Here is a 26,531-nt window from a genome sequence, read left to right as displayed (position 1 = left end):
TAGGCTGTTCCGGGCCGGAGGGTGGGCGTGGCGGGTTCGCCCCTGCGCCCTGCCCTGCGCCTGCCCATTGGTGGCCCTGCGGGGCGGGGCCGGTGGGGTGCTGTGGCCCAGCAGCGGGTGCCGGGCGCCGGGTACCCGAGTCCGCGCGCCGCTAGCCGCTCGCCTCGCCGCCGTCCTTCAGCTGCAGCATGTTGCGCGCCGCCGCCGGCCTCGGGCCCCGTCTGGGCTATCGCCTGCTCTCGGCAGCCGCCACCCACGCGGTGCCGGCCCCCAACCAGCAGCCCGAGGTCTTCTACAACCAGGTGAGCCCCCCCCCCCGCTTTGTTCTCCGCAGCCCCCTTGGCGGGACGGGGCGGGACGGAGCTGGCCGGGTAGGAAGGCCCTGTGCTGCGGGGGCCTCAGCTTACCATTGAGGACCCGAGGGGTTCGCTGGGGTTGATCTTTACACCCACCTTCCCCTCTCCGTCCTGAGAGCCTTTGGGCCCCTTCGCTGCCTCTGACAGTCAGTCCCATTATCTCGCTGCAAATGGGCCCCCAGTCCGGCTTCTTCCAGCCACGGTCGGCTCTCCGGCGCCAGCTCCCGGCGTTCGGTTCTTCCACGGATGGCCCTCGGCTTTTGGGCCTCTTAGTTGCCGCTGTGTCTGCGCAGGGTCTCCAACGTCATCCACCCGGAATACACGTCCTCTTGAGCCCATGTTTGCAGGAATTTTTGCCCTTTCCCTGGTCATCTCTTTTAACTCTTGACTCAGGCCTCATCCAAGGAAGTTAAAAGCTGGGAGAGGAGAGGTGGTCGTCCCTCCAAGGGACTGGAGACCAGGAGGGGCTTTCCTGGATGAAACCGGTTCCCAGTGGGCGCTTTCTTGCCCACCCAGGACTAAAAAAAAATTTTTTTTTTTTTTTGATTCTTGAGTCTGGATGAAGTGCCAAATGCACACAGAGGGGTATTGGTTATGGAAGAGTTCTTTTTGTTTGTGCAACAAGTGCTGGTTGACGGGCCCCCTCTGAGCTTAGATTTCTTTTGCAAAATAGGAAGGCAGTCAGGGGCTAAGGTGTCTTTCAACACAGGGCGGAGCTTGTGTGGGCACTGGGTAGGTAATAACAGCCCTGGTCCTCCGTGTGCAACCTGGCACCTGCCAGCCTTCTTAGCCTTTACATTTTGCCTTTAATCCTTAGAACAGCCTTATGAGGTTAGTACTGTAATTATCTCCATTTTAAGTTGAAGAGACTGAGTCACAAAAAGGTTTAGTGACTTTCTTAAAGACCTAAGTCAGTGGCAATAGTTCACATCTACACCCCCAAGAGTAAGCCCCTAACTGGAACATTCTATGGTGTGTCACAACACTGGGTGGGAATAGAGAGACCACTGATCCTCTGATGATCGCTGTAGGGCAGGCTTCTTGTCTGTCCCAGAGTGAGGGTAAAGGGACATCAGTGTGATTTTAAAGAATGTTACAAAGGGTCATTTGCAAGGGAATAAAAACATAAAATGTATTTTGCATAACAAGCCAAAAATGCAGGGGCTCTTGCTCCCTTGGCAGGCTGCTTAGGGGAGAAACAGGCTTGGAAGACTTGAACCTCAAAAAAAAAATCAAGCAGAATTGTCCTCCAGGTGCAGCATCCCAAGCCCTTGATCTGATTAAGTTCTTCATCCTCTGTGTTCACATGGAGGATAGGGGTGGGAGTCCTAATGTGCCCCTTCAGTTGGTAGAAATCACAAGTCCTTCAGATTTAGTCTAGGGGTGTAGGTTGGGGGAGTGCAGTGAATTCTCCCTATGGCTGCTTTTCTTTACCAGATTTTTTTTTTTTTTGAGATCACAAAAGTGGCATATGCTCACTTACAAAGATATAGACAGTACCAACTTAAAGTTCCCTGGAGACCCTGTCACACTCCCGCCACACACTCCCACCAAGAAGTACTCAGTCTCTCTCTCTCTCTCTCTCTCTCTCTCTCTCTTTCTCTCGCTCTCGCTCTCGCTCGCTCTCTGAGAGAGAGCGCACTAGCGCCAGTGGGAGAGCACAGGCTATCACTTTCTTTCTGAAACTCTGTTTCAATGAACAAGGTACCTGGATTATCTTCTTGAGTCACATTCAGATCTTATTTAATGCTTCTGAGGACACAAAGTGTAGCATTGTTCTGAAACTGGCCCCTGCAGAAGCTACACTTAGCAGGTTGTGCTGTTAACTCATTGCAAACCCTGCAGGCAAGAATGTCAAGGTCTCTTACCTGTGGCTCTGGTGCAATCTGGATCATTTTCTTGGGCATTTCCCCTGGGGGATTATTGGTGCCTTGAAGTTTAGTGGAGTCAGTACCCAAAAGGAGCTTCCGGGGTGGCTTTGAAGTTGCTTCTGCAGGTGCTGGGCTTGCTTCCCAAGGTCATTTGGGGGTTGTGGGCACCAGGGGGAAGATTACTCTTCATGGTTTTAGGGTCTCACCTGGATTTGGGGGAGCTCTATCTATTGCCTTGTTACAAAGATAACAAGGATAGGTCTTTCCATCTGACCCGCAGAGGTTGAGTGAAGTAGTTTCTTCTACTTTCTATTGTCCTCTTGCCTCTTGTTGTGAGTGGGTAAACTTCTTGGGTGGGTGAGGAAGATTTTAGATACTTCTTCCCCTAGGAGGATCCCATGCGTGGAGCTTCCAAATGAGCAGCACTTCTTACCCCTGTTGGTTTCAGGGACTCACCTCTGTTAAGAAGACTGGCTTGCATTTTTCATTTTTTTATTCTCTCTGACTTGGACAATAGTTAAGATCTGGGAGGACAACGGTGTGCCAAAGGCATGTGCTTTCATGCTCCTGATTGGGGCCATATTTCATCTTTACCATAACTAGTTCACATTTATTGACACTGATCGTGGAGAACGTGAGACACCGTGTGACGTTCTGGACTTGGGCTGCCTGCCACACACTAGTTGATGAGACCTTCAGGGGAGGTTCACTTATTCAACAGACACTTCCTGAGCAGCCCCCAGACCCAGTGAACAAAATAGAAGAATACTTGGGGACAGACAGATACATCAGTGAAATGCAGTGTGGCATAGATGGTTTGTTCAGTGGAGAAGAAGAAAGCAAGGAAGAGAGGAGGTTTGTGCAGGGGTGGGTGAACCTCAGTGCCATATCTGTAAAATGGGGTGAAAATCTCATTGTATATCGTTGTGTGTCTGTGAGGATGAAATGGCATCGTCCTTAGGCAGCCCTAGGCAGTGTGCTGATGACATGTTTATTGTAGCGTTGAGTAAGAACTGGGTTAACAGTGCTGCTGTCGATTTGCACTGTAATGTTGATAAGACACCATTTTATGAGTGTTGCTGTATCTGCAGTGTGTTTCCATAAGGGGTAAACTAGGCTGTGGTAAAATTGAATGGGAGTTCGTAGTGCACTAAATTTCTATCTCTATTCTTAGCCTCTTGACCACAACTCTCAGAAATGAAAGAGAAAACTGATGAAAAGGGAATTTATAAAGGATCGCTCCCTATACAGTTTTCTGATTACCACAGTGGAACCTCCTCAGTACAAAAAGTGAAACATTAAGGAAGTCTGCAAGGTGGAAGTTCACTGGAAATACACACATGCACCGGAGGGAAGTTCACTGCAACACAGGTTATATTAGCAACAAATTAAGAAATAATCCCCATTAACTCTTTAAAGAGATAGATGGACGATCTCTGTTAAAGTCTACAGGAAAGAACAATTCCAGGAATGTAGCAGTTACAAAGAATTAGCTGGGCAAGGTACATGGCACACACCTATAATCCCAGTGGCTTAGGAGGCTGAGGCAGGAGGATCTCAAGTTTAAAGCCAGTGTCAGCAACAATGAAGCACTAAGCAACAATTGAGACCCTATCTCTAAATAAAATACAAAAAGGGCTGGGGATGTGGCTTAGTAGTTGAGTGACCCTGAGTTCAATCCCTGGTACCAAAAAAAAAAAAAAAAAAAGAAAAAAAAAGAATTAGCTGGATCAGTATGAATAATGGATCTTAGAAACAATGTTTTAAGGGGGAAAATTGTCCAACATGCTGCACAATAGGAAACCATTTAAAATCACACTGAACAAAACATGTTTTTTTTTTTTTTCGTAGTACTGAGGATTTAACCGAGGGCTTCCCATACTGGCAGGTGCTCTACCACTGAGCTATATTCCCAGCTCCACTAAACAAAACTTTATTTTGAATATCACTAGTCCTATCTCTCTATACAATATATAAGAATGAAAATCCTCTGTAGGGGTGGTGACTGGCTGGGCATGCAAGGAAGGTAGGGAATGTGCCTGTGGGTGATGAGGAAAGGGGACTTTGGCTGTAAGTGTTTTAGTGTAAAACTAAATATGCTGTGGGCAAATGTTAAAGAAAAAATATTTTTAAAAATGGACCTCTGCTGTCTCATCAGTGCAGCTAACCGTTTGGAGTGGGGCTTGATTTTTCATGTTTTCCTGGGAGTTTTTAAAAGAATGAGCCAAAACCTCTGAGGTGAAGCAGTGACTTCTGCTGAGCATCCAGGGACCGATATCCCTCCATTGCACTGGTTATTGCCTGGTTAGGAGTTTCAAGGGCCTCTGTAGAAACAGATTTAGGCACCCAGCGAACCCAAGGGTTTCCCTGAGTCCCCGTTGGTTATTTCTGCTTCTGATAATAGTTTCTTATCAGGGCCCACAAATGGCCTTCAGTGTTTCCTGCCTGCCCAGAATCCCAGGACACTTGATGGGTGGCTGGGCAGTAATAATGTTTGTGGTATTGAGGTGGACCTGAGGCCAGGATATGTGTGTTATGGACATGCCTATGTATTCCCTGATCCAATAATTAAGATTATTTATCATCTGTTATCCCTCATGCCTTGTACTGAGGGCTTTTACCTACATTTCCACCTTTTATTCCACCAGTGACTCTGTAAGCCAGGTATTGTCACTGTCCCCATCTCAGAGATGAGAAAACTGAGTTTTAGGGAGGTCAAGTTCACATTACTTATAAATTTGAAACTGGGCTTCAAACTCGGCTCTGCCCAGCTGGGACACGCCCTTAGCCACATGCCGTGCTGCTCCTGACCAGACCCTCTTGTTAGACAAAGATATAAATATTTAAGGAATGATCGGGTTGAACATTTGAAATCAGGAAAGAGGAGTCATATCTGTGCTGTTCATGTTTGTATTCCTGGCACCATGCTCCACTCTAGGCTTGGCTTAGAATCCTTCTTCAGTAAATATTTGATGAATGCATAATGGTTGCCGCTTATGAAACAATGTTTACAGTTTTGCATTGCAGGAGCCAGGGAAAGAGTTGCTTAATGGGAACCCAACATCTCCACTCAGAGGACTTTATTGTGGGAGGCTAGACCGGAGGATCAAAAATTTGAGGTCAGCCTGGGCAAATTATTGAGACCCTGTCTCAAAGTAAAAATAATTAAAAAGGACTGGGGATGTAGCTCAGTGGTAGAGCACCCATGGGTTCAACTCCCAGTACTTCCAAAAAAGGAAAGAAAGGGCTGGGGATGTGGCTCAAGCGGTAGCGCGCTCGCCTGGCATGCGTGTGGCCCGGGTTCGATCCTCAGCACCACATACAAACAAAGATGTTGTGTCCCCCGAAAACTAAAAAAAATAAATAAATATTAAAATTCTAAAAAAAAAAAAAAGAAAGAAAGGGGGTGGGGAAAGCTCTTAATGCCAAATATTTGGGAATTTACACGTGGAGGAATGGGAAACTAGGCAGGGACAGTGATCACACCAGGATGAAGGTTGCCAACTCATAAGCACATGGACAAGATTCCACAGTAGAATTAACCCTCCTGCCCTGGGGGTGGTGAAATCCCAGGAGTGCAAAACCATTAGTGTGGACCTTCGAGGCAAGCCGTGTTTGTCTTGAACTTTGCCCTTGGAATCTCTCGGTACAAATCTGCTTTCCACTGGGTTAGTTACATGACTGCCACCTGTGCTGAAAACCACACAGCATTTGCTCACTTACTCTTAGGAAAATAAGGTATTCCAGGGACATGGATTTCCAACATAACATCCTTAATTCTTCCATGTGTAAAGCTTGAGCTGAATTCTCTCCAGAAAGTGCCTTTTTTCCTGAAATCCCAGCTGTTAAACATAATTTAACTTTTTATTGGCAACCTGGAGCAGATTATGACAGCCATGGTCCTGGGATGTGGAAGCAGCAGCTAGGGTTCATTCTCTTCTGCCTTGGTCAGGCCTCTGTCCTTAGGGTCCAGCCATCCTGCTTCTGGCCTTGCTGACTTCCCCAGCTCCTAAGTCCCCCCCCCCCCCCTCACCACCATTGCCATCTGGTTGGTCTCCATTTGCAGTTTGTAATCTAATCTGCTGGGTTTGGAAAACAAGAAATCTAATCCAGCAAGGGATCTGTGTTATCCTCAAACTCAGCACTTCTAATTTTTACACAGTCGCCTGCCTCAGGTTGACCAAAACGCACGTAAATGGATATTGGCAATGGCAGCATCAGTGGAATAGAGCGATGGTCCTGAAAGTTCGCGCACAGGAAATGGTTAAGTCAGGGAAATGGTTGTCAACTGTGATTCCAGCTGTATTGAGGAGCCTGTTACTCAAAATAACTGCAGCAGATCTGCCTGTGCAGTAACGTCCAAGAGCAAGTGTTACTGAGAAAAGCAAGTTACAATAGAGTTGGTTGTCCCTTAGCAAGGACGCTGTGGTGCCTGCTCTGGTGCCTCTGGCCTCTCAGCCCTGGGACACATTCAGTGGAATTGGGAGCCCCCCCTCCTACACATAGTCTGCTGCCATGTGGCCCTTTTAGTTCCTCCTGTCCCCAGCCTGTGGAGCCTGGTCCTGGAGCTGCGTCCTCTGGTCGCCTGCAGCCTTTCTGGGCACTTCTCACTTGGTTCTACTGCCTCCCTCCCTGTCGGGACTTTGCAGTTTTGCCCTGTGCCTGGCATGGCGATGGCTCTCAGTTAAAACTTGTCAAATCCAGCTTTTATAAAACAGAGGGAGAAGTTCTTAGGAAAATGTGGACAAGTTAGAGTATGGTGGTGGAAATGCTTCGTGGGTTTTGCCAGTGGTCCAGATGCAAAATGTCAACTCCTGACCTGGGTCTGCTGCTTTTTTAGTGTCCCCCGAAAACTAAAAAAATAAATAAATATTAAAATTCTAAAAAAATAAGTAAAAGGGAAGTATGAGCCCGGAGGAGGACCAGCCCCGCCCCACACCCCAGGAGGGTGGTTGAACTTAGCTTGTTGTGTAAGTTGGGCTGGAGCCAGGAGGTTTTAGAGCTTTTGGCCTGGACTCTGCCCTTGTGTTTTTTTCAGGCTTCTATGAAACTCTCCTCTGTTTGGGGCAGAGCTTTGGCCAAGATGCCCAGTGTGAGAAAGCTCCTGCATGGCCCCTCCCAGCCACTAGGTCTGGCAGTAGAAGGACTCCTCTCCAGGGTCCCTTCCTCTCCAGGTGCCACTGGGCCGAGAAGGAAGGATAGACTGTGGAAAATCCAGCCTGATTCACTTACGAAGAGTGACACAGCAAATTCAGGGCTTAGAAAGGCCAGGGTGTGACCCTTTCAGGGCCCTAATCTACATCAGAAGGAAGGGGTGGGGCCTGGTGTCCAGCCAGACTGGCCCACCTTACCCTTTCTTTCTTCCTTATCTTCACAAAATAACAATGAAAACATTTTCTTAGGACAGACTAATTTAGTGTGCTGTTGTGCAGAAAGCAACACCAAGAGGTGATGACCTAGCCCTTGCTCCTAAGGACCTCTAGCCTGAGGTGGTTCCGGCCAGGTTCTGGCCTGGGAGCGGCACCTGTTGTCATACTGAATCCTCCCACCAGCCCCCAGAGGCACTGGATGAGGCCTCTTGGAGGTGAAGGGTTTGCCTGGGGTCCCAATCTGTGAGGTGTGGAGTCAGGATTTACACTCCAGTGACATCTTCCTGCAGTGGGTGTGTGTTCAAGGACAGATAACTCTAGGTAATCTTGTTCCCCACCCCCAGGTTAGGGAAGGGGAGAGGGGGGAAAAAGAAAAGAAAACCACATTCTTTTTAAAATAAGTAGGGAGGGCTATATTCAAAAGGTAAAGTGAACCAAGGTTACAAAAATGCAAACAATTCTTGCTCTCAGGGTGTCTGTGCAGAGGCTGCCACCTGATGAGCAGCTCAAAAACTCTAGTTGTTTCCATGATGTGCAGGTGGTTGGGCAGATGTCCTCCTTAGGGGGAGGGAGAGAGGGCTGGTAGAGGCAGTTCAAGACCAACCTACCCACTCTGCCAGCCTCTCCTGACCTGTGTCCCCCTAACCCCACTCCCTCCAGTGTTTTGCTGTCTAGCAGGTGGCGAGAGGCTGGGGGCAGAGCCTGCTCTGAACAGCTGAAAGTGGTAACAGAAGCTCAGCGGCCCAGCTGCCTGTCCTGCTTCGACAAGCCCTCTTCTTTTAGCTTGAACCCTCTGGCAGCTCCCAGAGCTTTCCTGTCCTCTACATTTACCAGAAGGATGCCAATTCTCAGAGAGGAGGAGTGTCCCAGGATTCCCACCTGGGTGTGGCAGAGCTGACTTGAGCTGTGCTGTGTGGCGGTTCAGGGGTCTGCCTGGCTTTGAGCCAGAGACCATTTTGCCACGTCCACACCTCCTGCTGGGCACTATCACCTCTGCAGGAAGAAATGTGGGTGTCTTTTCCTTAAAGCTTATGTCCGCCACACAAACACAGTTCCCAAGTCTGGCTCATGTTCACTCATGTTCTCCTGCTGGTGGCCAAGAGCTTGCCTTGTGGGTGTGCAGCTCTACATGGTGCTGCATGGGGCACTTACTCCTTGCTGGGCTTGGTGCAAACCCCCTGATCCCAGGCAGACCTCTTTCTGAAGCAAGTTGTACAGTGATCCCACTCTACAGATGAGAAAAGAAGGCTAAGAGGGGAAGGCCTGGCCCCTGCTGACAAACTAGGAGGAAAAGAGTCCTGTTCATCCAGACTCTTGCCCTGAACCACTGAGATGCGCTACCCTCCCCAGACCCTGGTGCAAGCCAGACTCCGGGCTTTGCTTGGTGGCTTGGTCTTAGATATGATCATAGTCAGGCCCAGAGTAGCTGAAGATGACTCCCTGGGGTCCCAGGCCAGAACTGGCCATGCTGGGCAATTGGGGCCAAAGAGACCCCTAGTAGAAAGCCTGGACCTGTGATTGACTTGGACCAACAGAATTTGGGGCAGAAATGAGACAAGGTGATTTCTGAAGCTTGGTTTTAGGAAGCCTTTCAGTTTTCACCTGAGCCATTTGGAATACTCCCTGGGGCCACCAGTGCCATGAAGAAGTCAGACTCTCCTGAACCCGCCATGCAGTCAGGAAGCCCAAGCAGCCGTAAGGTGCTATGACTATGGCCCCAGCTGCCCTGAGACTGCAACCACAGGCACAAGCCCTGCCCAGCTGAGTCCAATCAATGGGCACCACTCTGAGACATGAAAAGGCCTTCTTGAGCCACCCAGTTTTGGGGTTCTTTGTTACAGAGCAATAGAAAACTGGAACATGAGGAACATTCTGTTCATTTTGCAAAAATACCAAGACCCTGAAAGGTCAAATGACTTACCCAAGGTCACTTGGCAGTGTGGGCATTCCAGCTTAGACCCTCCAAGGCTTGTGCTTTCAACCTTCAGGCTACCACACTCCAGAGCTAATCCACAGTTCTTCATATTTGTGCTTTTGGAATACGTATCTCACAGGTGGGGGGTGGGGGGTTGAAGGCTAGTTCTGAGAACTTCTTTCCTTCTTTTGTAGATCTTCATAAACAATGAGTGGCATGACGCTGTCAGCAAGAAAACATTCCCCACTGTCAACCCATCGACTGGAGAGGTCATCTGTCAGGTAGCAGAAGGGAACAAGGTAAGAACTGGTGACTTATCATTAGGCAGGGATGGGGATTTTTTATGTATGTTTTTATGTGGTGGAAATTTTACCATGCAGTGTCATGCATAACCTAAAAAAGCCAATTAAAAATTTTGAGTAAATGAAACAACAGAATTTCTTTCTTGCAGATGTAGGTGCTAGATTGTATTTGGGTTTGATACTCCATGGAGCATGGAACTGTAGATTTGGAAGGGAATTCAACGAACACTTAATCCAGTGTCTCTTTTCCGGACCTGGAAGGTGGAGGTCGGAGGAGGGAGATGCATGATAGATTTAGATAGCATCTTGCTGGGTAGAAATTAGGCTTCCTGAGATACCCTTTGGTGTCAGTTTGAATTTTATATACTGGTAGAAACTTAAAAAGTAATAGCATTTCAAATTAAAAAATTAGAATCTTAGTAAAGTTTTTTTTTTTTTAATAGAAAAGCCATTAAAAATAATTCAAGAATGCTTCAGTCCTCTGCTTTAGGACAATACTTTATATAAGAGCTGCCTCCTTTGCTGAAAGCAAATGAGTATTTTTCTGGTTTATAGGATCATCTGATAGTATATGTGTTTAATATAAATGAAAACTCTGCTTCTTGCCTCCTGATGCACATCTTGCTATATGAGATGTGAATTTTCCTGCTTCTCCAAGGAGAGGGAAGCTGGTGAGCTTGCATTTCTTGGAGAATGCTACATTTTGCTGACTTCTTAGGAAGTGGGGAAAGTGGTCAAACTCTAAGCACTGACCCCTAGGTGCCTTTCCATCTGAAACTCTTTTGGGGGATTTTAAAATGAAAAGCCAGAATGCTCAGGATTCTCATTTTCACCATGACCTCTGGCAAGAGAGAGAAGGGTGTGTGCTTCAGCCCTGTCACTGAGGTCTGGAGCTCATCAGAGGGAGCTCTGGTGCTGGCCTGGGCAGTCCTACTGGCCCTGGGGCTGTGCTTGGCTGTGGGCGCGCAGCATTTGGAGGAGATCATGCTGAGAAGGCCTGAGCCATCTTGGTGGGTGTTCTGCAGGAAGACGTGGACAAAGCAGTTAAGGCTGCCCGGGCCGCGTTCCAGCTGGGCTCGCCCTGGCGCCGCATGGATGCCTCTGACAGGGGCCGGCTGCTCTACCGTCTGGCTGATCTGATCGAGAGGGACCGGACCTACCTGGCGGTGAGTCCCCAGCCTGCTTGCCCTCATTTCCCACATGGTGACGGGTCTCATAGCAACTAGTGAACATCCAGGGCCCACACCGCTGACATGTAATCCATCAGAATGGCACAGGATGGACACCTTTGGGGTATGTCCCACACTGGCCAGTGGAGCCTCTGTGTCACCTCGATGTAGTGGGTTTGGTCAAAAACGGTGACAGGAGAGGAGGGAGCGTTGTCAGAGAGGCCTTCCCAGGAGAGACCCTCAGGAGGGGAACTTCTCCCTCTGCCCCTTTCATGGTAGGTCCTCTCCCTGGCTGCCAGAGCTAGAAGACATCAGGAAGCCATCCCCTCCCCTCTCCAATTCATTCCACACATAGGAGCCAGAGTGAACCTTCCAGAAGGCACGTTGTACCATGGCGATCTTCAGCCTTGTGGCCACATGCGTCCCTAGCATGTCCTCAGTGTGGTCTGTGAGACCGTGCCGGTCTGGCTCCCCCTCCCAGCTCATGCTGACTGCCTGTCCCAGGCTCTGCCCTGGCTCAGCCTTCGCTCCTTTGAGCACCAGAGCCTCTGCACACACTGCCCTCACCAACCCCACTGGCCCTGTTGCCCAGGTGCCTCCTGCACAGCCTTCAGGTTTAAATCTGAGGTGGGTGTTTCTCAGACCAAGGCAGACAGTCTGGTCTTCTCCTTCTTAGGAGACTCGTGTGATGGATGCTTTGTGTCACGACTCACTGTCTCTGCTCTGTAAGACCCATGCTCACTTCTGTGTACCCAGCACTTGGATCTGGCAGAGGGCAGAAGCTTAAAAAAAAAAGAAATCTTATGAAATGAATCAGTGAGAGGTGGTGCCTCACCCCTTCTGTCCCCCTTCCTCCTCCTCCCTCCTAGGGAAGGCTAGGGCCATGATCCAGAAATGCCCTTGACACTCAGTGCCAAAGGGGACTCTTACCCTTGGTGTCCAGAGTCCTTGTCAGTCCAGGCCTCAGTGCCATGTGTCCACGTATGTGCCTCTTGTTGTTTCTGCATCATCTTTGCATTTGCTGACCTTGATCTCCTTTCAGGCCTTGGAGACCCTGGACAATGGCAAGCCCTATGTCATCTCCTACCTAGTGGATTTGGACATGGTCTTGAAATGTCTCCGGTATGGTCTTAGGTTCCCTATTCTTTCTTTTGATTGTGCCAGAGGGGAGGGAGAAATGTTGGGAGGCAGAAACAGAATTATAATAATTCAAAGGGACAAAGGGACCACAGGATTTGGAGAAGTCCACTCCATTTACTGAGTAAATTTCTCATTTATCAAAAATTATAAACTGGGGCTGGTTGTGGCTCAGTGGTAGAGCACTTGCCTAGCACATGAGAGGGACTGGGTTTGATCCTCAGCACCACATTAAAAAAAAAAAAACAACCTGCAAACTTCCAGATGGGCACGGTGACACAGGCCTGTAATCTCAGCGGAGGCTGAGGCAGGAGGATCACAAGTTCAAAGCCAGCCTCAGCAAAAGTGAGGCACTAAGCAACTCAGTGAGACCCTGTCTCTAAATAAAATACAAAATAGGGCTGGAGATGTGGCTCAGTGGTAAAGTGCCCCTGAGTTTAATCCCTGGTACCAAATATATATATAGTAACTTAATCACAAATGCTTCTTCTTGAGTCACTTTTGGCAATTTATGTGTTACCTGGAATTTCTCCACTTTATTTGGGTTATCTGGTGTATTGCTGTATAGTTGAGTTGTTCACAGTTGGGTCTTACAAGCCTTTCTATCTCTTTAAGGTCAATAGTAATGTTTCCGCTTTCATTTCTGATTTTTAGTTATTTGTGTCTTCTCTCTCTCATTTCAGTCAAAATCTTGTCTTATTTTGTTGATTCTGTTGTTTTTCCATTCTCTATTTCATCTCTCTGCTGTAGTTTTTGTTATTTCCTGCCTTTTGCTAGCTCTGGGTTTAGACATCTTAATGAGCAAGGACTAAAAGCTTTATTAGAATGCTTGGAGTTGCAAGTAACAGAAAGTCCAGCAGCCCAAACTAGATAACAGAGATCCCACCAGGCCTCAAATCCAAAATGCTCTTGAGCCCTGCTCACCCCGCCCCTTACTTCATTATTCTCTTGCTGCAGATGGCCTCTTTCAGGACCTGCCTGTGTGGGAACCTGGCTGCTTGACTAACCTGCAGCTGCCAAGTTCCCGGGGGAGGGATGGTGGTTGGCTGGCTTTGAGTCTGACCAGCTGTGGCAGGGCTGGTAGGTAGCTGCTGCCCTGTGACACATGGATAGAGGCGGTGGGGAGGCAGCAGTGCCAGAAGGGTCAGGGTTGCTTAACCAGGGCCATCATGCCTCCCAGGGCACAGTGAGCAATTCCAGGGACATTTATGGTGGCCACAACTGCAGAGGAGGGGATGTTGCTGGCTTCCCACAGTGTAAAGACAACCCCCATAGCAAAGAATTTTCCAGCCCTAAATGTCAGTGCCACGGCTGAGAAACTCATGCTGCAAGAACCCCTGGAGGGCAGCCTTGGGCAGAGCCACACTCCCTCCTCAGCTTCAGTATTATTCCTCTGTGCTGATTATCTGAGGTGTGCAAAACAGATGCACTGTAGACCATGTTACCTAGATGCAGGAGGAAGGAGGCAGGGAGGCTGGGGCTTGCATGGATTGGCAACTCCTGGCCATTTTTCTCCCTCTAGTCACAAACCCGTGTTCTAACCTAGGTCAGCATTGGTTTTAGGTCCATGTTGACAGGGGTGAGGATGTGGCTCAGTGGTCAAGTCCCTTCAAAAATCTTCCTCCCCAAAACTTTATCTTTCCTGTATCTTCTGTGTTTCTTTCCTACCACATAACCATTAGGTACTGTGAGTACATACCTGGTTTTCTACCAACTCTAATTTGCTGTGCTTTTCTGTCACTTGTGTTGCTGTGGTCAGGATAACGAACTTTACAAGGTGTGCACCCAGCTGGTGATTTCTGTTTTCCTGTGACCATCCAGTTTTAGGAAGTGCTGGCCATTTGAAGCACCTACCCCTTTCCACCAGATCAGATCTATGGTTCTCTGACACTTTCTATGGTGCTGGGACTGGTAACAATAGTCATATTTTAATAAATATGGACGTTAATTTAAAATACTGTTTCCTCGGAGAGCTAGATCAAGTGGTTTGGAAGGGGGACCCTGGAATTTGACTTTTTACTCCAAGCACCCCAGTTGATTCTGAGGCTTCGAGGTCACTGATGTAGCATGAGTCACTGTCTTTCTGGGAATCAACCACATGCAAGGGCGGGTATCAAAAGAGCACAGGGGTCCCTGACATTGCTTAGAACTTGGGTTTTTCTTTGCTTAAAGGTATTATGCTGGCTGGGCTGATAAGTACCACGGGAAAACCATTCCCATGGATGGCGACTTCTTCAGCTACACCCGCCACGAGCCCGTAGGAGTGTGCGGGCAGATCATTCCTGTGAGTGTCAGCCCCTCCGGAGGTCATCAGGAGGGTGGAGTGTGGCAATCCAGCAGCCTGGACCAGGCTCGTTGCAAAGGGGGAGGTTCTGCGGGTGGCCTTGGATGATGGCTGAGAACATGGGCTTTCACAAGCCAACTGGACCTTGGGCAAGTCACTTACTCCCGGGCCTCAGTTTTGTCATCTGAATGTGGGAATTAACCTCACTTCTGCTCAGGGGGGCATGGTGCCAGGTACGTGACAGTGCCAGTCACCTGCCTCGCTCATCCATCTCCATCTCGGTGTGGGGGTGGGGTGGCGTGTTCAACCACCTGGTGAGGCTCTCTGAGGGGAGCTGGGTTTCCGGTGGCTGTTGTGTCCTGCAGTGGAACTTCCCACTCCTGATGCAAGCGTGGAAACTGGGCCCAGCCCTGGCGACTGGAAATGTGGTTGTGATGAAGGTTGCGGAGCAGACTCCACTCACCGCCCTCTACGTGGCCAACTTGATCAAGGAGGTTCGCTTCTTGTTCCCAGCTGGACCCCTAACTGCCCTTGTGTGGATTTGCCATGATCACCATGACTAACCCCAAGGGGCTTCATGTCCAGATCCCCTGTGAAGAATGAAAGTCATCATTCTAAGTGAATTATCAATTGTCCACTCAGAAGCCTGTGAACAAGCTTCTTGTCCGAGTAACTTAGAATTCCCACACAGTGCCCCATACTTCTGAGCACATGGGTCCCCAGCAAAGTGTCTCGGCCTCTCTGGGAAGGACTCTTGGAGCAGGAGGACGACTCCTGGTTTCCTCTGATTTTTGCCCACAGGCCGGCTTCCCCCCTGGTGTGGTCAACATTGTTCCTGGATTTGGCCCCACAGCTGGGGCTGCCATCGCCTCCCACGAGGATGTGGACAAAGTGGCATTCACAGGGTCCACTGAGGTAAGGCGTCCTTGGGACCTCATGCTTGTAGTGTGGTTGGCTCAAGCTCCCACTGTCCTCAAAGGCTACTGCATTGAAGAGGAGCTCCTTGGGAGCGTGTCAGGTTCTGCTCCCAGGACTTGCCTCTGAGCAACTCAGGCAAAGCCCACATGTGGCAGGAGTCATGGAGCAGGGTTGAGCCGGCTGTGGCCTGATGGCTCTCCAGATGTTGCTCGCAGGGGCCAGCATCCCATGTGGAACAGGGAGGTCTGGCTGGCTGCATAAAGCTCAGAGCTGAGGCCCAAGCACCTTGGCCTTGGCAGGTTCCTTGGGCAGCAAGGAGCCCCCGTGGGCTTCAGGAAGCTCCAATCCTGGCCTCACTCTCGAGACTTGGGTGGTTCACTGAATGTCCGTGAGCTCTGCTCAGTTCCTCTGAGGTGAGGGGTGGTGTCTGTGTGGAACTGACAGCATAGGCAGTGTAGTGGGTACATGGTGGCCCTCTGCATCACATTCCTGTTTCTTCTCTTTTTTGTGGCACTTTTGTGATTGAACTTGGGGCAGTCTGTAACTGAACCACAGCCCTGGACACTTTTACTTTTTATTTTGAGACAGAGCCTGGCTAGGTTTCCCAGGCTGGCCAGGCACGTGCGATCCTCTGCCTCCTGAGTCATTGGGGTCCCTGGCCTGCGTCCCTGTGCCTGGCCTCACAGTTCTTACTTGCTGTGTAACCTCAGGCAGGTCACTTAGCAGCCTCAAGCCTGTGTTTCTCCTTCTGTAAAGTCGTTTTACAACCCACACCCTCACGGGGGTGGAATGCGGGTGGATAAGATAAAGCTTTTGACTGAGCGGCCCAGACCATGTGCTCCGCAGAGTGGGTAAGGGAGTGGACGGGGCATTGCTGGGCTGCTCTGTGCCACACACGAGGCGGACAAAGACAAGATCTGGAGATTCCTCAACATGGTCTCCAGGAAAGCAGTCAGGTTTACCTTCTGAGGTCAGCTGTTTCCTACCCCAAAATCTTGGCTGTCTTCATCGCATGACATCCCAGAGGGTCAATAAATAGGGGAACGGTGGTGCTCTTCAAAGATTTCACTATGACACACACCTTCAAACATTCAGCCTGCGGGTAGTGATGTGGTGCCAGAGGGCAGAGAGGTGTCCACGTTACTGAGTTGGGGATACTCCCTGACCCATTGCTGAAAGGCTCTACCGAGAGTCCAGAGGGGGTGGTCTCCTGATGGGGAGATGACCATCTACCCAAGAAGTAAGCACAGGGCTGCCTTATGCCAGGCTCTGGGAATGTAGAGTTGAGAGGCACCCTGTCCTTGTCCTCATGGAATGTACAGACAGCATGCTGGGGATGACACTCCAGGCACCACAGCAAGGAGGCTGGGGAGTGGGTCTGAACCCAAGTGTGGGTCCTGATCCCACATTTACAAGCTGTGTGACTCTGGGCACATGACTTGGCCACTCTGAGCCCCAGCTATGGTGTTTCTAAATCAAGGGAAGAGTCGCACCTGCCCCAGGCCGTTATGAGGGTGGGATTTAACGCATAGGCAGCAATGGTAGTGCAGGCTACATGGCTGTCATCATTGTGGTCTAGGTGCTTGGGCTGGGCAGCCAGGGAATGGAGTCTCTGTTCTGTCTGTAGAGAGCATTTGGCTCTGTTTTCCCCTCTGAGAGCTTGCCTCTGTCCTGTGTGCCCCACAGGTTGGCCACCTCATCCAGGTGGCTGCGGGGAAGAGCAACCTTAAGAGAGTGACCCTGGAGCTGGGGGGAAAGAGCCCCAACATCATCATGTCAGATGCTGACAGTAAGTTGTGGGAGTCGGTGATGGAGGCTGCTGCTGGCTCCTGTGGTCCTTGGCCTCCACGGGGCTGGCTCTGGGACTCTCGCCTCTCTCCTCCTGGCTCTGTGGTCTGACAGGCTGAGTCCGAGTTGCCCCCTGTGCACACATGCTCTTGGACAGGCCACTCTGCCTCCCCACGTCCTTCCTCCCTGCAGAGCTTTCTCTTCCTGTCTGTCCTTCCGTCTGGTCCCTGCACATTGTGAAAGGAGAGATGGCTCTGACTGCTCCTACCCAGGCTCTGGTACCCTGCAGGTGCCAGCCCTGGTGGTGGCATGAATGGGTTGGATGGGTTGGTAGTGCTGGGGCCAGGGTCATGCTCCCCTCATGGTCGCCTTTCCTCTGTCCCCTCCCTGCAGTGGACTGGGCAGTGGAACAGGCCCACTTTGCCCTGTTCTTCAACCAGGGCCAGTGCTGTTGCGCCGGTTCCCGGACCTTCGTGCAGGAGGACATTTACGCAGAGTTCTTGGAGCGCAGCGTGGCCCGGGCCAAGTCTCGGGTGGTGGGGAACCCTTTTGACAGCCGAACAGAGCAGGGGCCACAGGTAAGCCAGGCAGCTTCAGGGTGAGCCTGGGTGGAGCTAATTTGGAGACATAAAGGGCCCAGGCTCAGAGTCAGGTGGAAATGGGTCCAAGTCTCACCTCATGCCCCACTGCAATGAACACAAGACCCCACCTGCCATCTCTTCCCCTCAGTTTTCAGGTTTGTGGACCTGAGTCGGGGAGCCATACCCACATCTGAGGAGGGACTGACTGTTCTCACCATGGAACAGGGTTATGAGCCCGACTTCTCCCCCTAACCTGCCATACTGGCAATCGAACCCAGGGACACTCTACCATTGAGCCACGTCCCTAGAACTTTTTATTTTATGGTCTCCCTAAGTTGCCGAGCCTGGCCTTGAACTTGCAATCCCCTGCCTCAGCCTCCTGTGTCCCTGGACTTACAGGAGTGCACCACCACACCTGGCTTCTCTTTTTACTAGCTTTTTGAAGGTATCATTCATATACCATAGACCATAAAATGCACCATTTTAGTTATACAGTTCGTTGGTTTACATATATCACAAGGTGGTGCAGCCATCACCACTAACTCCAGAATATATTCATTACCTCTAAATAAGTCCTATGCTCATTAGCAGCCATTCCTGATTCCTCCCTCCCTCAGGCCCTGGCAGCCATCAGGACTTGTTCACAAAGGTGTTTTGCATAGGTGAAGTTATGCAGGGGGTGCTCCTCTGAGACACCTCCACTCAGCATGTTTTCAGGTTCGTGGTGTCATGGCTTGTGTCACAGTTTCATTCCTGCTCATGGCTGGTCTGTGTTCCATGAGGGGTGTAGACCACGCTTTGTCTCTCCATCCTTAGTTGATAGACTGGTGGGTTGTTTCCAGATTTTGGTTATTGAATAGTACTGCTGGAAACCCCAGCATCCCTTTTTCTTGAACTTTATTTGTAGTTAATTATTAAGGTAATGCAAACTGGTATAAACATTTAATTTTTAAAAAGTGTTTTTAGTAAAAAAATAAGATGCCCTCTGTTTCTGTTCTCCATAGGTGAACACACACACACACACACACAGTTATCAGTTATTCGCTGTACATTTCACAAAACAAGGATTATGTAGTTTATATTGTCCACAAACTTTCACCTGTCTGTATAGAATATCTTGGGCTATCTCAGTGTCATGCATAACATGGGCATAACATAATTATTTAACCATACTCTCTACTGATGTATACTTAAAATTATCTCTATATTTTACCGTTACAGAATGCTCCCCAGTGAATATCCTCATTTAGTTTTCTATGCCTGTGTAGAATAAATTCCTGAAAGTTAAATAGCTATGTCAAGAGGATGAGTATGATTTTTTCATAAATTTTTTTTTTTAGTTGTAGATGGACACATGACTTTATTTTATTGATTTATTTTTATTCGGTGCTGAGGATCGAACCTAGTACCTCACATGTGCTAGGTAAGCACTCTACTACTGAGCCACAACCCCAGCCCGAGCATATGATTTTTAATCAATATTAATAAACTACTGGTCCTAAGAGCTGTGCCATTTATAATCCTAACCATGTATGGAACACAGCTTCATTGTTAACGTATCTTATTCTTTTTATTGTTTTTCTTGGTGCTGGAGATTGAACCTAGGGACTTGTCCATGCCAAGCACATGTTCTACCTCCGAGCTGAACTCCAAGACCTTGTGTTTTCTTATTATTTAAAATATTTGTTGGGGCTGGAGTTGTGGCTCAGTGGTAGAGTGCTCACCTAGCATGTGTGAAGCCCTGGATTAGATCCTCAGCACCACATAAAAATAAAATAAAGGTACTGTGTCCAATTAAAAACAAAAAAATATTTTTAAAAAATAAATAAAATAAAAATAAAAATATTTGTTGATCTCATAGCTGAAAAAAACATCATTTCTTTGATGGCTAATGAAATCAAACTCTCTTTTGTTCCATGTTTCTTGGTCCTGGGTGTTTCCTCTTCCAACCTGGCTTATTCAAGACCTGGGTCCATTTTTTAGTTGTCTTCGTGGTTCTCAGCCTGAAACCTAGGAGCGGTCTGAATGTAACTTCTCCATCATACTGGGCTCCTTCCCCCACAGGTGGATGAAACTCAGTTCAAGAAGATCCTTGGCTATATCCAGTCAGGGAAGCAAGAGGGGGCGAAGCTGCTGTGTGGTGGGGGGGCCGCTGCCGAGCGCGGCTACTTCATTCAGCCCACAGTGTTTGGAGATGTGCAGGATGGCATGACCATTGCAAAGGAAGAGGTTAGAAGCTGGGGCAGGTGCTCTGGGGGATGCTCTGAGGAGGAGGAGGGGCGGGTGGTTTGGTCTGGTATCTTGACATTATGACCCATCCACTGGCTTTGGGCTAGCCCTGAAACTGGAATTAATTATTTATAATTTGCATGTGTTATTGTCACTCTCCAAGGAAGGACTTTGGCTGGGCTGTGCTTATACCAGGACTCCATCTCCCCTTCCCTGTTTCTACCTACTAAGAAAATATTGTCCTTCCCCAGCACAGCCTACAGGCCTTTGTGTCCTGGCAGTGACGTCATCTGGCCCTGCGCATGGCCTTGATAGAAGCAGAATGTTGGGTTATACCCAGGGGCTGACTCCCCACCTGACGAGATGCGTGAACTCAGGACAGCTCCTCTAACTCAATCACACATTCATTTCACACATTCTTGATGGACGCCCACTGTGTGCTGGGCTCCCTGTAGACCGTAGAGACGCCTGCCCCTGGCCTTGTGGCACTCACATTGTCCCATTTCTCCAGCCCTTGGATTAAGGCCTTCGATATGCAGCCCTATGTGGGGAACCATGGTGCTGTGCCCATTTGGGTGTAAGTCAAAAGAAAATAATATTAAAATGCAAATCCAGGGTAAGAAGGTCCAGAGGAGTTCTGCCTTTTCTCCCATCATGACTATTTTGATGCTTTTCTTACAAATTCTCAATTTTCTGGAAGGGCAGTATCTGAAGCATGGGAGGCCCTAACTCGCAGTCCTACCCCAAACATGAGAGTGCCTGGCTGTCTTCTCCCACCTCCATCTTTACATCCTCTCTTCCTGAGACCAGCCATGTCTTCAAGGAGCTCTGGTCCCTTTTAGTGGAAAATGGGATTCGGTGAGGAAGGACTTCAACTGGGCTGTGCTTATACCAGGACTACATCTCCCCTCTCTGCTTCTTACCAGTTAGGCCCCTTGGGAGTCCCGCACTCCTGTTGTGCCCAGTGATTACATTTTAATTGGTGGGTTCCGTGGGCACCTGATGACATTATGATCAGTTACAATCTGTTCTCCTCAGTGGTCTCCCTTGCAAGGGCCTGAGAGCAGTGTCACCCCACGTGCACTGTGTACCCCTAATTTTTAGGTCGTGGTTCTAAACATCCCACTCCAAGCAAAGAAACCAGAGTTCTTTGAAGAAATAGCCCATTCTGGGAAGAGGGCAGAGGAAGTGAGATAAACCTGGGGTATCTTGAAAGCAGAGTAAGATGCTGTGTGAAAAGCACAGGGTACCAGGAGGTGACCAGCCTGAGAGCCACCACCACTTTGTGTTTCTTGACCTCAGACGTTGCCATCTTGCTCTGGAACTGTTGGGTTATGGCTGGTAGCTTGGTGGCTTCTGGTACCACGTGCTCAGGCCTGTGACACTGGAGAGCATATGCTTTTTGTTTGCCCCACCCTCCACTTTGCTCTCTCTTTCCCAGATCTTTGGGCCTGTGATGCAGATCCTAAAGTTCAAAACCATAGAGGAAGTAGTTGGGAGAGCCAACAATTCCAAGTATGGGCTGGCTGCAGCTGTCTTCACGAAAGATCTGGACAAAGCCAATTACCTGTCCCAAGCCCTTCAGGCTGGCACCGTGTGGTAAGAGCCTCTCATCAGTTCCCACAACCCAGCAAGATTCCCCAAAGCCAGCGTCTGCTGGTATCCCAGAATTTGGTGTGTTGGCCTGTTTTTCCTGGGCCAGGGCATGATGTAGCCAGCTGGTAGATTTTCAGCTACTTCCCCTTGAGGAGAGTACACTTCTTTGCAGTGTAGATGCCTCTGCAGCTCTCCCTGGGCATACAGATGGACAACTAAGTCTCCCTCCCTAGCTGTGACAAGGGCAGAAAACCAGAGTCAAGGGTATGCCTAATTGGAATTCTGATCTTAAAAACTTAGCACTTTGACACTCACTAGCATGGCTGTAATTTAAAAAAAAAGAAATCAATATTGGTGAGGACGTGGAGAAATTAGAACCTTCCTCCACAGCTGGTAGGAGTGGAAAACAGACAGTTATTGTGGAGAACAGTCTGGCACTTCCTCAAAAAGTTCAGCGTAAGAGTCACCATGTGGTCCAGTAATTCTACTTCTAGGTACATCCCAAGATAAACAAAACATATTTGCACAGAAATGTCCACACAGATGTGCACAGCAACAGTATTCATAACAGCTAAAAGGTGGAAACAGCCTCACAGTCTGTCAGTGGGTGAGTGGCCGAACAAAATGTGCTTTATCCTTAAGTGGAATATGATTCAGCCATGAAAAGGAATCAAGTCCTGAAGTCCTAGCATGATGAGCCTGGAAAACCCAGTGCTTAGTAAAGGGAGCCGGACCCAGATGGTGCAGCTGGCCTGATTCTGTTTATATAAACTATTCAGATGAGGCCAGAAAAGTATAGCAGTGGTCAGCAGGGGCTGGAGGAGGGAATGGAGATGGCTGTCTATCGGGCACAGATCGTCGTCTTCTTTTTTTAAAAAATATTTCTTAGTTGTAGTTGGACACAATATCTTTATTTTGTTTATTTATTTTTATGTGGTGCTGAGGATCCAACCCAGTGCCTCACACGTGTGAGGCAAGTGCTCCACTGCTGAGCCCCAGCCCCACCCCCAGCCCCAGGCACAGGTCTTCTTTTTCGGGTAACAGACAAATTCCAAAGTCAGGCAGTGGTGATGGTGGCACACCACTGGGAATGCAGTAATACCTTAACATGGTGCATTTAAAGTTCAATCAAAACTTAATGAATTTTGAAGTTGGAAATGAGAAAGAAGTAGGCCTACCAACTAATGAGCCAAAATGAGTGATCCAAATTGAAAGCTATTACAGGGAGTACTGTTACTGACATCTACCTGTGGCGGCACTAGGAAGGACGAAGGTGACTTGAGGCCCTGGCTCGTGTGGCCCCCTCTGCAACCGGTTATTACTGTAGTCCCTTCCATTTTCCCTCAGTAAGCTGTCAGAGCCATGTGGGGAGCCCCTTGGAGGAACACACAGGTTGAACTCTGCATTCTCTTTTCAAATTATAGGGTCAATTGCTATGATGTGTTTGGGGCCCAGTCTCCGTTTGGCGGCTACAAGATGTCAGGCAATGGCCGGGAACTGGGCGAGTATGGCCTGCAGGCGTACACTGAAGTGAAGACCGTGAGTGTCCAGCCCACTGTGCTTGGTCTCTCCTTCCGGCAGGGGGTTGGGAGGGTCAGCTCTTACTACTTGTTTCTCACTTTAAGCCAGAGAAGAAGTAAAGACCCAGCCTCTAGGGTCTTGACCCTCCAGGCTTACAGGGTCATTCCCTGGGCTTTGTTTATTCTCCAGGGGCTTGACAGCCTGAGCAGGGAGGGCCCCAGTAAGCTGAAGCAACAAAGAGAGTCTCCTAGGAGGAATGGGCTGGCTGGGAGGCACTAGATGTCAAGGGCCATGCCATATCTGCTGACCATCCCTCAACAGGAACATGGCCGGAGGAGCTAGTCAGAAATGCACAGGAAGTTCTAGCATCATGAACATCCATCACACTATTACCTCTAGGAGAAGAATTCAAAATGTAATCTAAATGTCCCAAAACCATGGGTCACTCCAGTCATGCTTAGAAATGTCCCTGCAGCCGGGCGTAGTGGTACACGCCTATAATCCAGAGGCCTGGGAGGCTGAGGCAGGAGGATTGCCGGTTCAAAGCCAGCCTCAGCAACGGCAAGGCACTAAGCAACTCAGTGAGACCCTCTCTCTAAATAGGGCTGGGGATGTGGCTCAGTGGTTGAGTGCCCCTGAATTCAATCCCCAGTACTAAAAAAAAGTCTCTGCAGAACATTAGGTACCAAAAACGCCCACCTTTCAAAGTAAGGAAAGCAGAACACAATGTTACCTACCCTATATAAGCCCAATTTTAGAGCAGTATGTACATGTTGGCAAATAATCAAATGCATTAATTTATAAATATAAAAAGACAAATAAATACACTAAACTATTCCCCTCTATAGTGAACACTAGTTACACAGTCTAACCAGGAAGCACATTCACACATGATACATAGAGAAAAAGGAAATGGGCAGAACTGAGCTTTTCTTGGAACGGAAAAGAGAAGGCTCAGGGCAGCCACCAGGGGCAGGTGAGGAAAAAAAAGCCATCAGGGGCATCCTTCCATTCAGACAGCACCAAGGCTGAACCAGAGACCAAGAGACCACCTGTGTTCTTGAAAAGCCTACTAGAATAAAATAAATATGTTCACTGGCTTATTGTGAAAATTTTCCAATACATGCAAGTGTAGGTATAACAGTGTGAGGAGCCCCTGTGTCCCCATCATATAGGTGTGATAGATCGGCACACGGCCCATCTTGCTGTGTGCCACACACTATACCCTCATCTAGTTCCAGGGTACATGCTTCATACAGGGTGCACGTGGTCAGCAGAACAGCCATGTGCGCAAGAAGTTTGCCTTAGATTTTGAAGACGACATGGCGTAGGGAGATCCAGATTCAGATAATGGAGAGTCATCAGTCTTGGGATGTGGGTAGTGCTAAGGAGGAGGCAGACAAGACGCCTAGGTGACAAGTGGTATTTAAGTTGATGGAAGGATGATCGGGAGTGGAGTAGGTACAGGGAGGAAGGCAAGAACATTCTAGACAGAGGCCATGGTTTGTGGGAAAGCTTTGGGAGCAAGGAAAAAAGGGCTCTTCTACGACCTTGCTGGTGGTAAAAGATCACCAGCAGGAAGATTGCGTGGGGCCAGACGATGTGGAGCTGTGTTGCCTTGATGTGGGGTTTGGTCTCACAAGAGCCATGAGGGGCTCAGGGGGCAGTTCACTGGTAGAGCACTTGCCTCGCGCGTGTCAGGAAGTGTGAGGAACCAGCATCTTCTGTATTCCTCTCACAGGTCACAGTCAAAGTTCCTCAGAAGAACTCATAAAGAACCATCCAGCTTCCTTCCTCATTCAGTGCCGGAGTCCCAAGTTCAGCAAGATTTCCAAGAACGACCTTTGCACATGAAAGGCTCAAAGGAGAAATCCCTCCCGCAAAGTCTCTGGGGTCAAGAAAGTCCCAGAATTAGAACTGATAAACAGGGTGGGCTGGTGGGGTGAAGCACATGTGGAAAGCCTTTTTTTTTTTTTTTTTTTTTTTTTTAACTGCAACAGTCCTGCTGGCTGTCAGGGAGATTTCTTTAAAAACAGGTTCCTAGATTTTTTCTTCTCTCTGCTGCACTTCTGTAACTTGCCTTTATTGGGGAAGAAAAAGCCAACTGCTAGTGCCCTGCTTTGTATCCTGGACTAAAACTCATTAAAATCTGAGCTGCTCTCAGCTCTGGGCTTCTTCCTCTATCTGTCTAACCCAGGGAGGTGCTGCCAGGCTGAATGGCATGTGCCTGCTATTGGCATGTCACCTTGTGTCTCATGGCTCTCCATCCATGAGTGAATGGCTTTGGCTTCACACATTCAATTCACAAATACATCTGGCCTATCTATCTGGGGAGGGTCCTGAGGCAGGTCCTGAACCAGGCACTAGGGGGACACAACCCCCACAGGACTCATAGCCCCTGCCCCTAGAGAGGAGGATGGTCCTCCAGGAGAGAGGTGTCAAATGTCTGAGGTGTGTTCTATCTTCAAAGTTCACAAACTTGGGCTGGGGATATAGCTCAGTTGGTAGAGTGCTTATCTCGCATGTACAAGGCCCTGGGTTCAACCCCCAGCACCACACACAAAAAAAAGTTTATAATCTTGGTCAGACCAAATGACACAGTTGTGCTGGCCAGTTTCACAGGAAATTGGCAAGCCAGATGCCCGTATACTTCAGTTAAGTGAGATTCAGGAGCCAGACACTCAAGTGTCCTGTCCAGAACCTAGTCTTCCTTCAGTCCTGGTTCCTGGCAAACCAGTATTCTTGATGACTGGTGATTGGAAGACTCCTTGGTGAGGCAGGGAATTAGTGAAAGAGGGAACCGCAGATATCCCATTTGTGATCATTTTGGAGTCATGGATTCCTTTGAGAATTTGAGGAAAAGTTTGATTCTGTCCTAAGAAAAAGATAACCTCTAATTTTTTAAATTGTGTGATTATATTTTTCCATATCTTATATTGATTAATTATATATAATGGTGGGATTCCTTGTTACATATTTGTTCATGGACACAATATAACAATATCATTTGTCCAATATCATTCCCCAATATTCCCCCCACCCCCCAACTACCTTGTGTGATTTTTGCACATGGTGTGTGTCAGGGGGCAGCGTTCGTTAGTTGACCCCTGGCCTTTTTTCATTCAGGCTAAGCCACATTGGGATAAACAACCCCATTCCACTAAAGACTAATATTAGTTCTTTGAATAATATTTCATAATTTTTGTCATATATGCATATACTGTTTTTCCTTTTTTCATTAAATCGACTCTTTTTTTTTTTTGTACCAGGGATTGAATTCAGGGGCATTTGATCACTGAGCCGCATCCCTTTCCCTTTTTTAAATTTTGTTAAGAGACAGGGTCTTGCTGAGTTACTTAGGATGGCTCACTGTGTTGCTGAGGCTGGCTTTGAACTCACGATCCTCCTGCCTCAGCCTCCCATGCTGCTGGGATTATAGGTGTGTGCCACCACACCCAGCACATCGGCTCATTCTTATTTAAATAAAAATTAAGA

The 26,531-nt window shown here is 48.6% G+C and overlaps 1 protein-coding gene across 1 annotated transcript; it reads left to right on the top strand.

The window, feature by feature from the left end:
• Positions 1 to 90: 90 nt before the first annotated feature.
• ALDH2 (aldehyde dehydrogenase 2 family member) lies at positions 91 to 25,199 on the top strand. Its single transcript, XM_081283409.1, has 13 exons — positions 91 to 302; positions 9,706 to 9,810; positions 10,839 to 10,979; positions 12,025 to 12,104; positions 14,292 to 14,403; positions 14,769 to 14,897; positions 15,205 to 15,318; positions 17,008 to 17,110; positions 17,503 to 17,687; positions 19,755 to 19,919; positions 21,361 to 21,518; positions 22,940 to 23,054; positions 24,778 to 25,199. The coding sequence occupies exons 1-13, from the start codon at positions 189 to 191 to the stop codon at positions 24,808 to 24,810; spliced, it is 1,554 nt and encodes a 517-aa protein (XP_081139535.1). The 5' UTR covers positions 91 to 188; the 3' UTR covers positions 24,811 to 25,199.
• Positions 25,200 to 26,531: the final 1,332 nt, after the last annotated feature.

The sequence above is a fragment of the Spermophilus citellus genome, assembly GCF_964194105.1.
Source record: "Spermophilus citellus genome assembly, chromosome: 3".
Lineage (NCBI taxonomy): Eukaryota > Metazoa > Chordata > Mammalia > Rodentia > Sciuridae > Spermophilus > Spermophilus citellus.
Note: the sequence above shows the minus strand (reverse complement) of the source record. Positions and strands in the feature narration are given on the sequence as shown.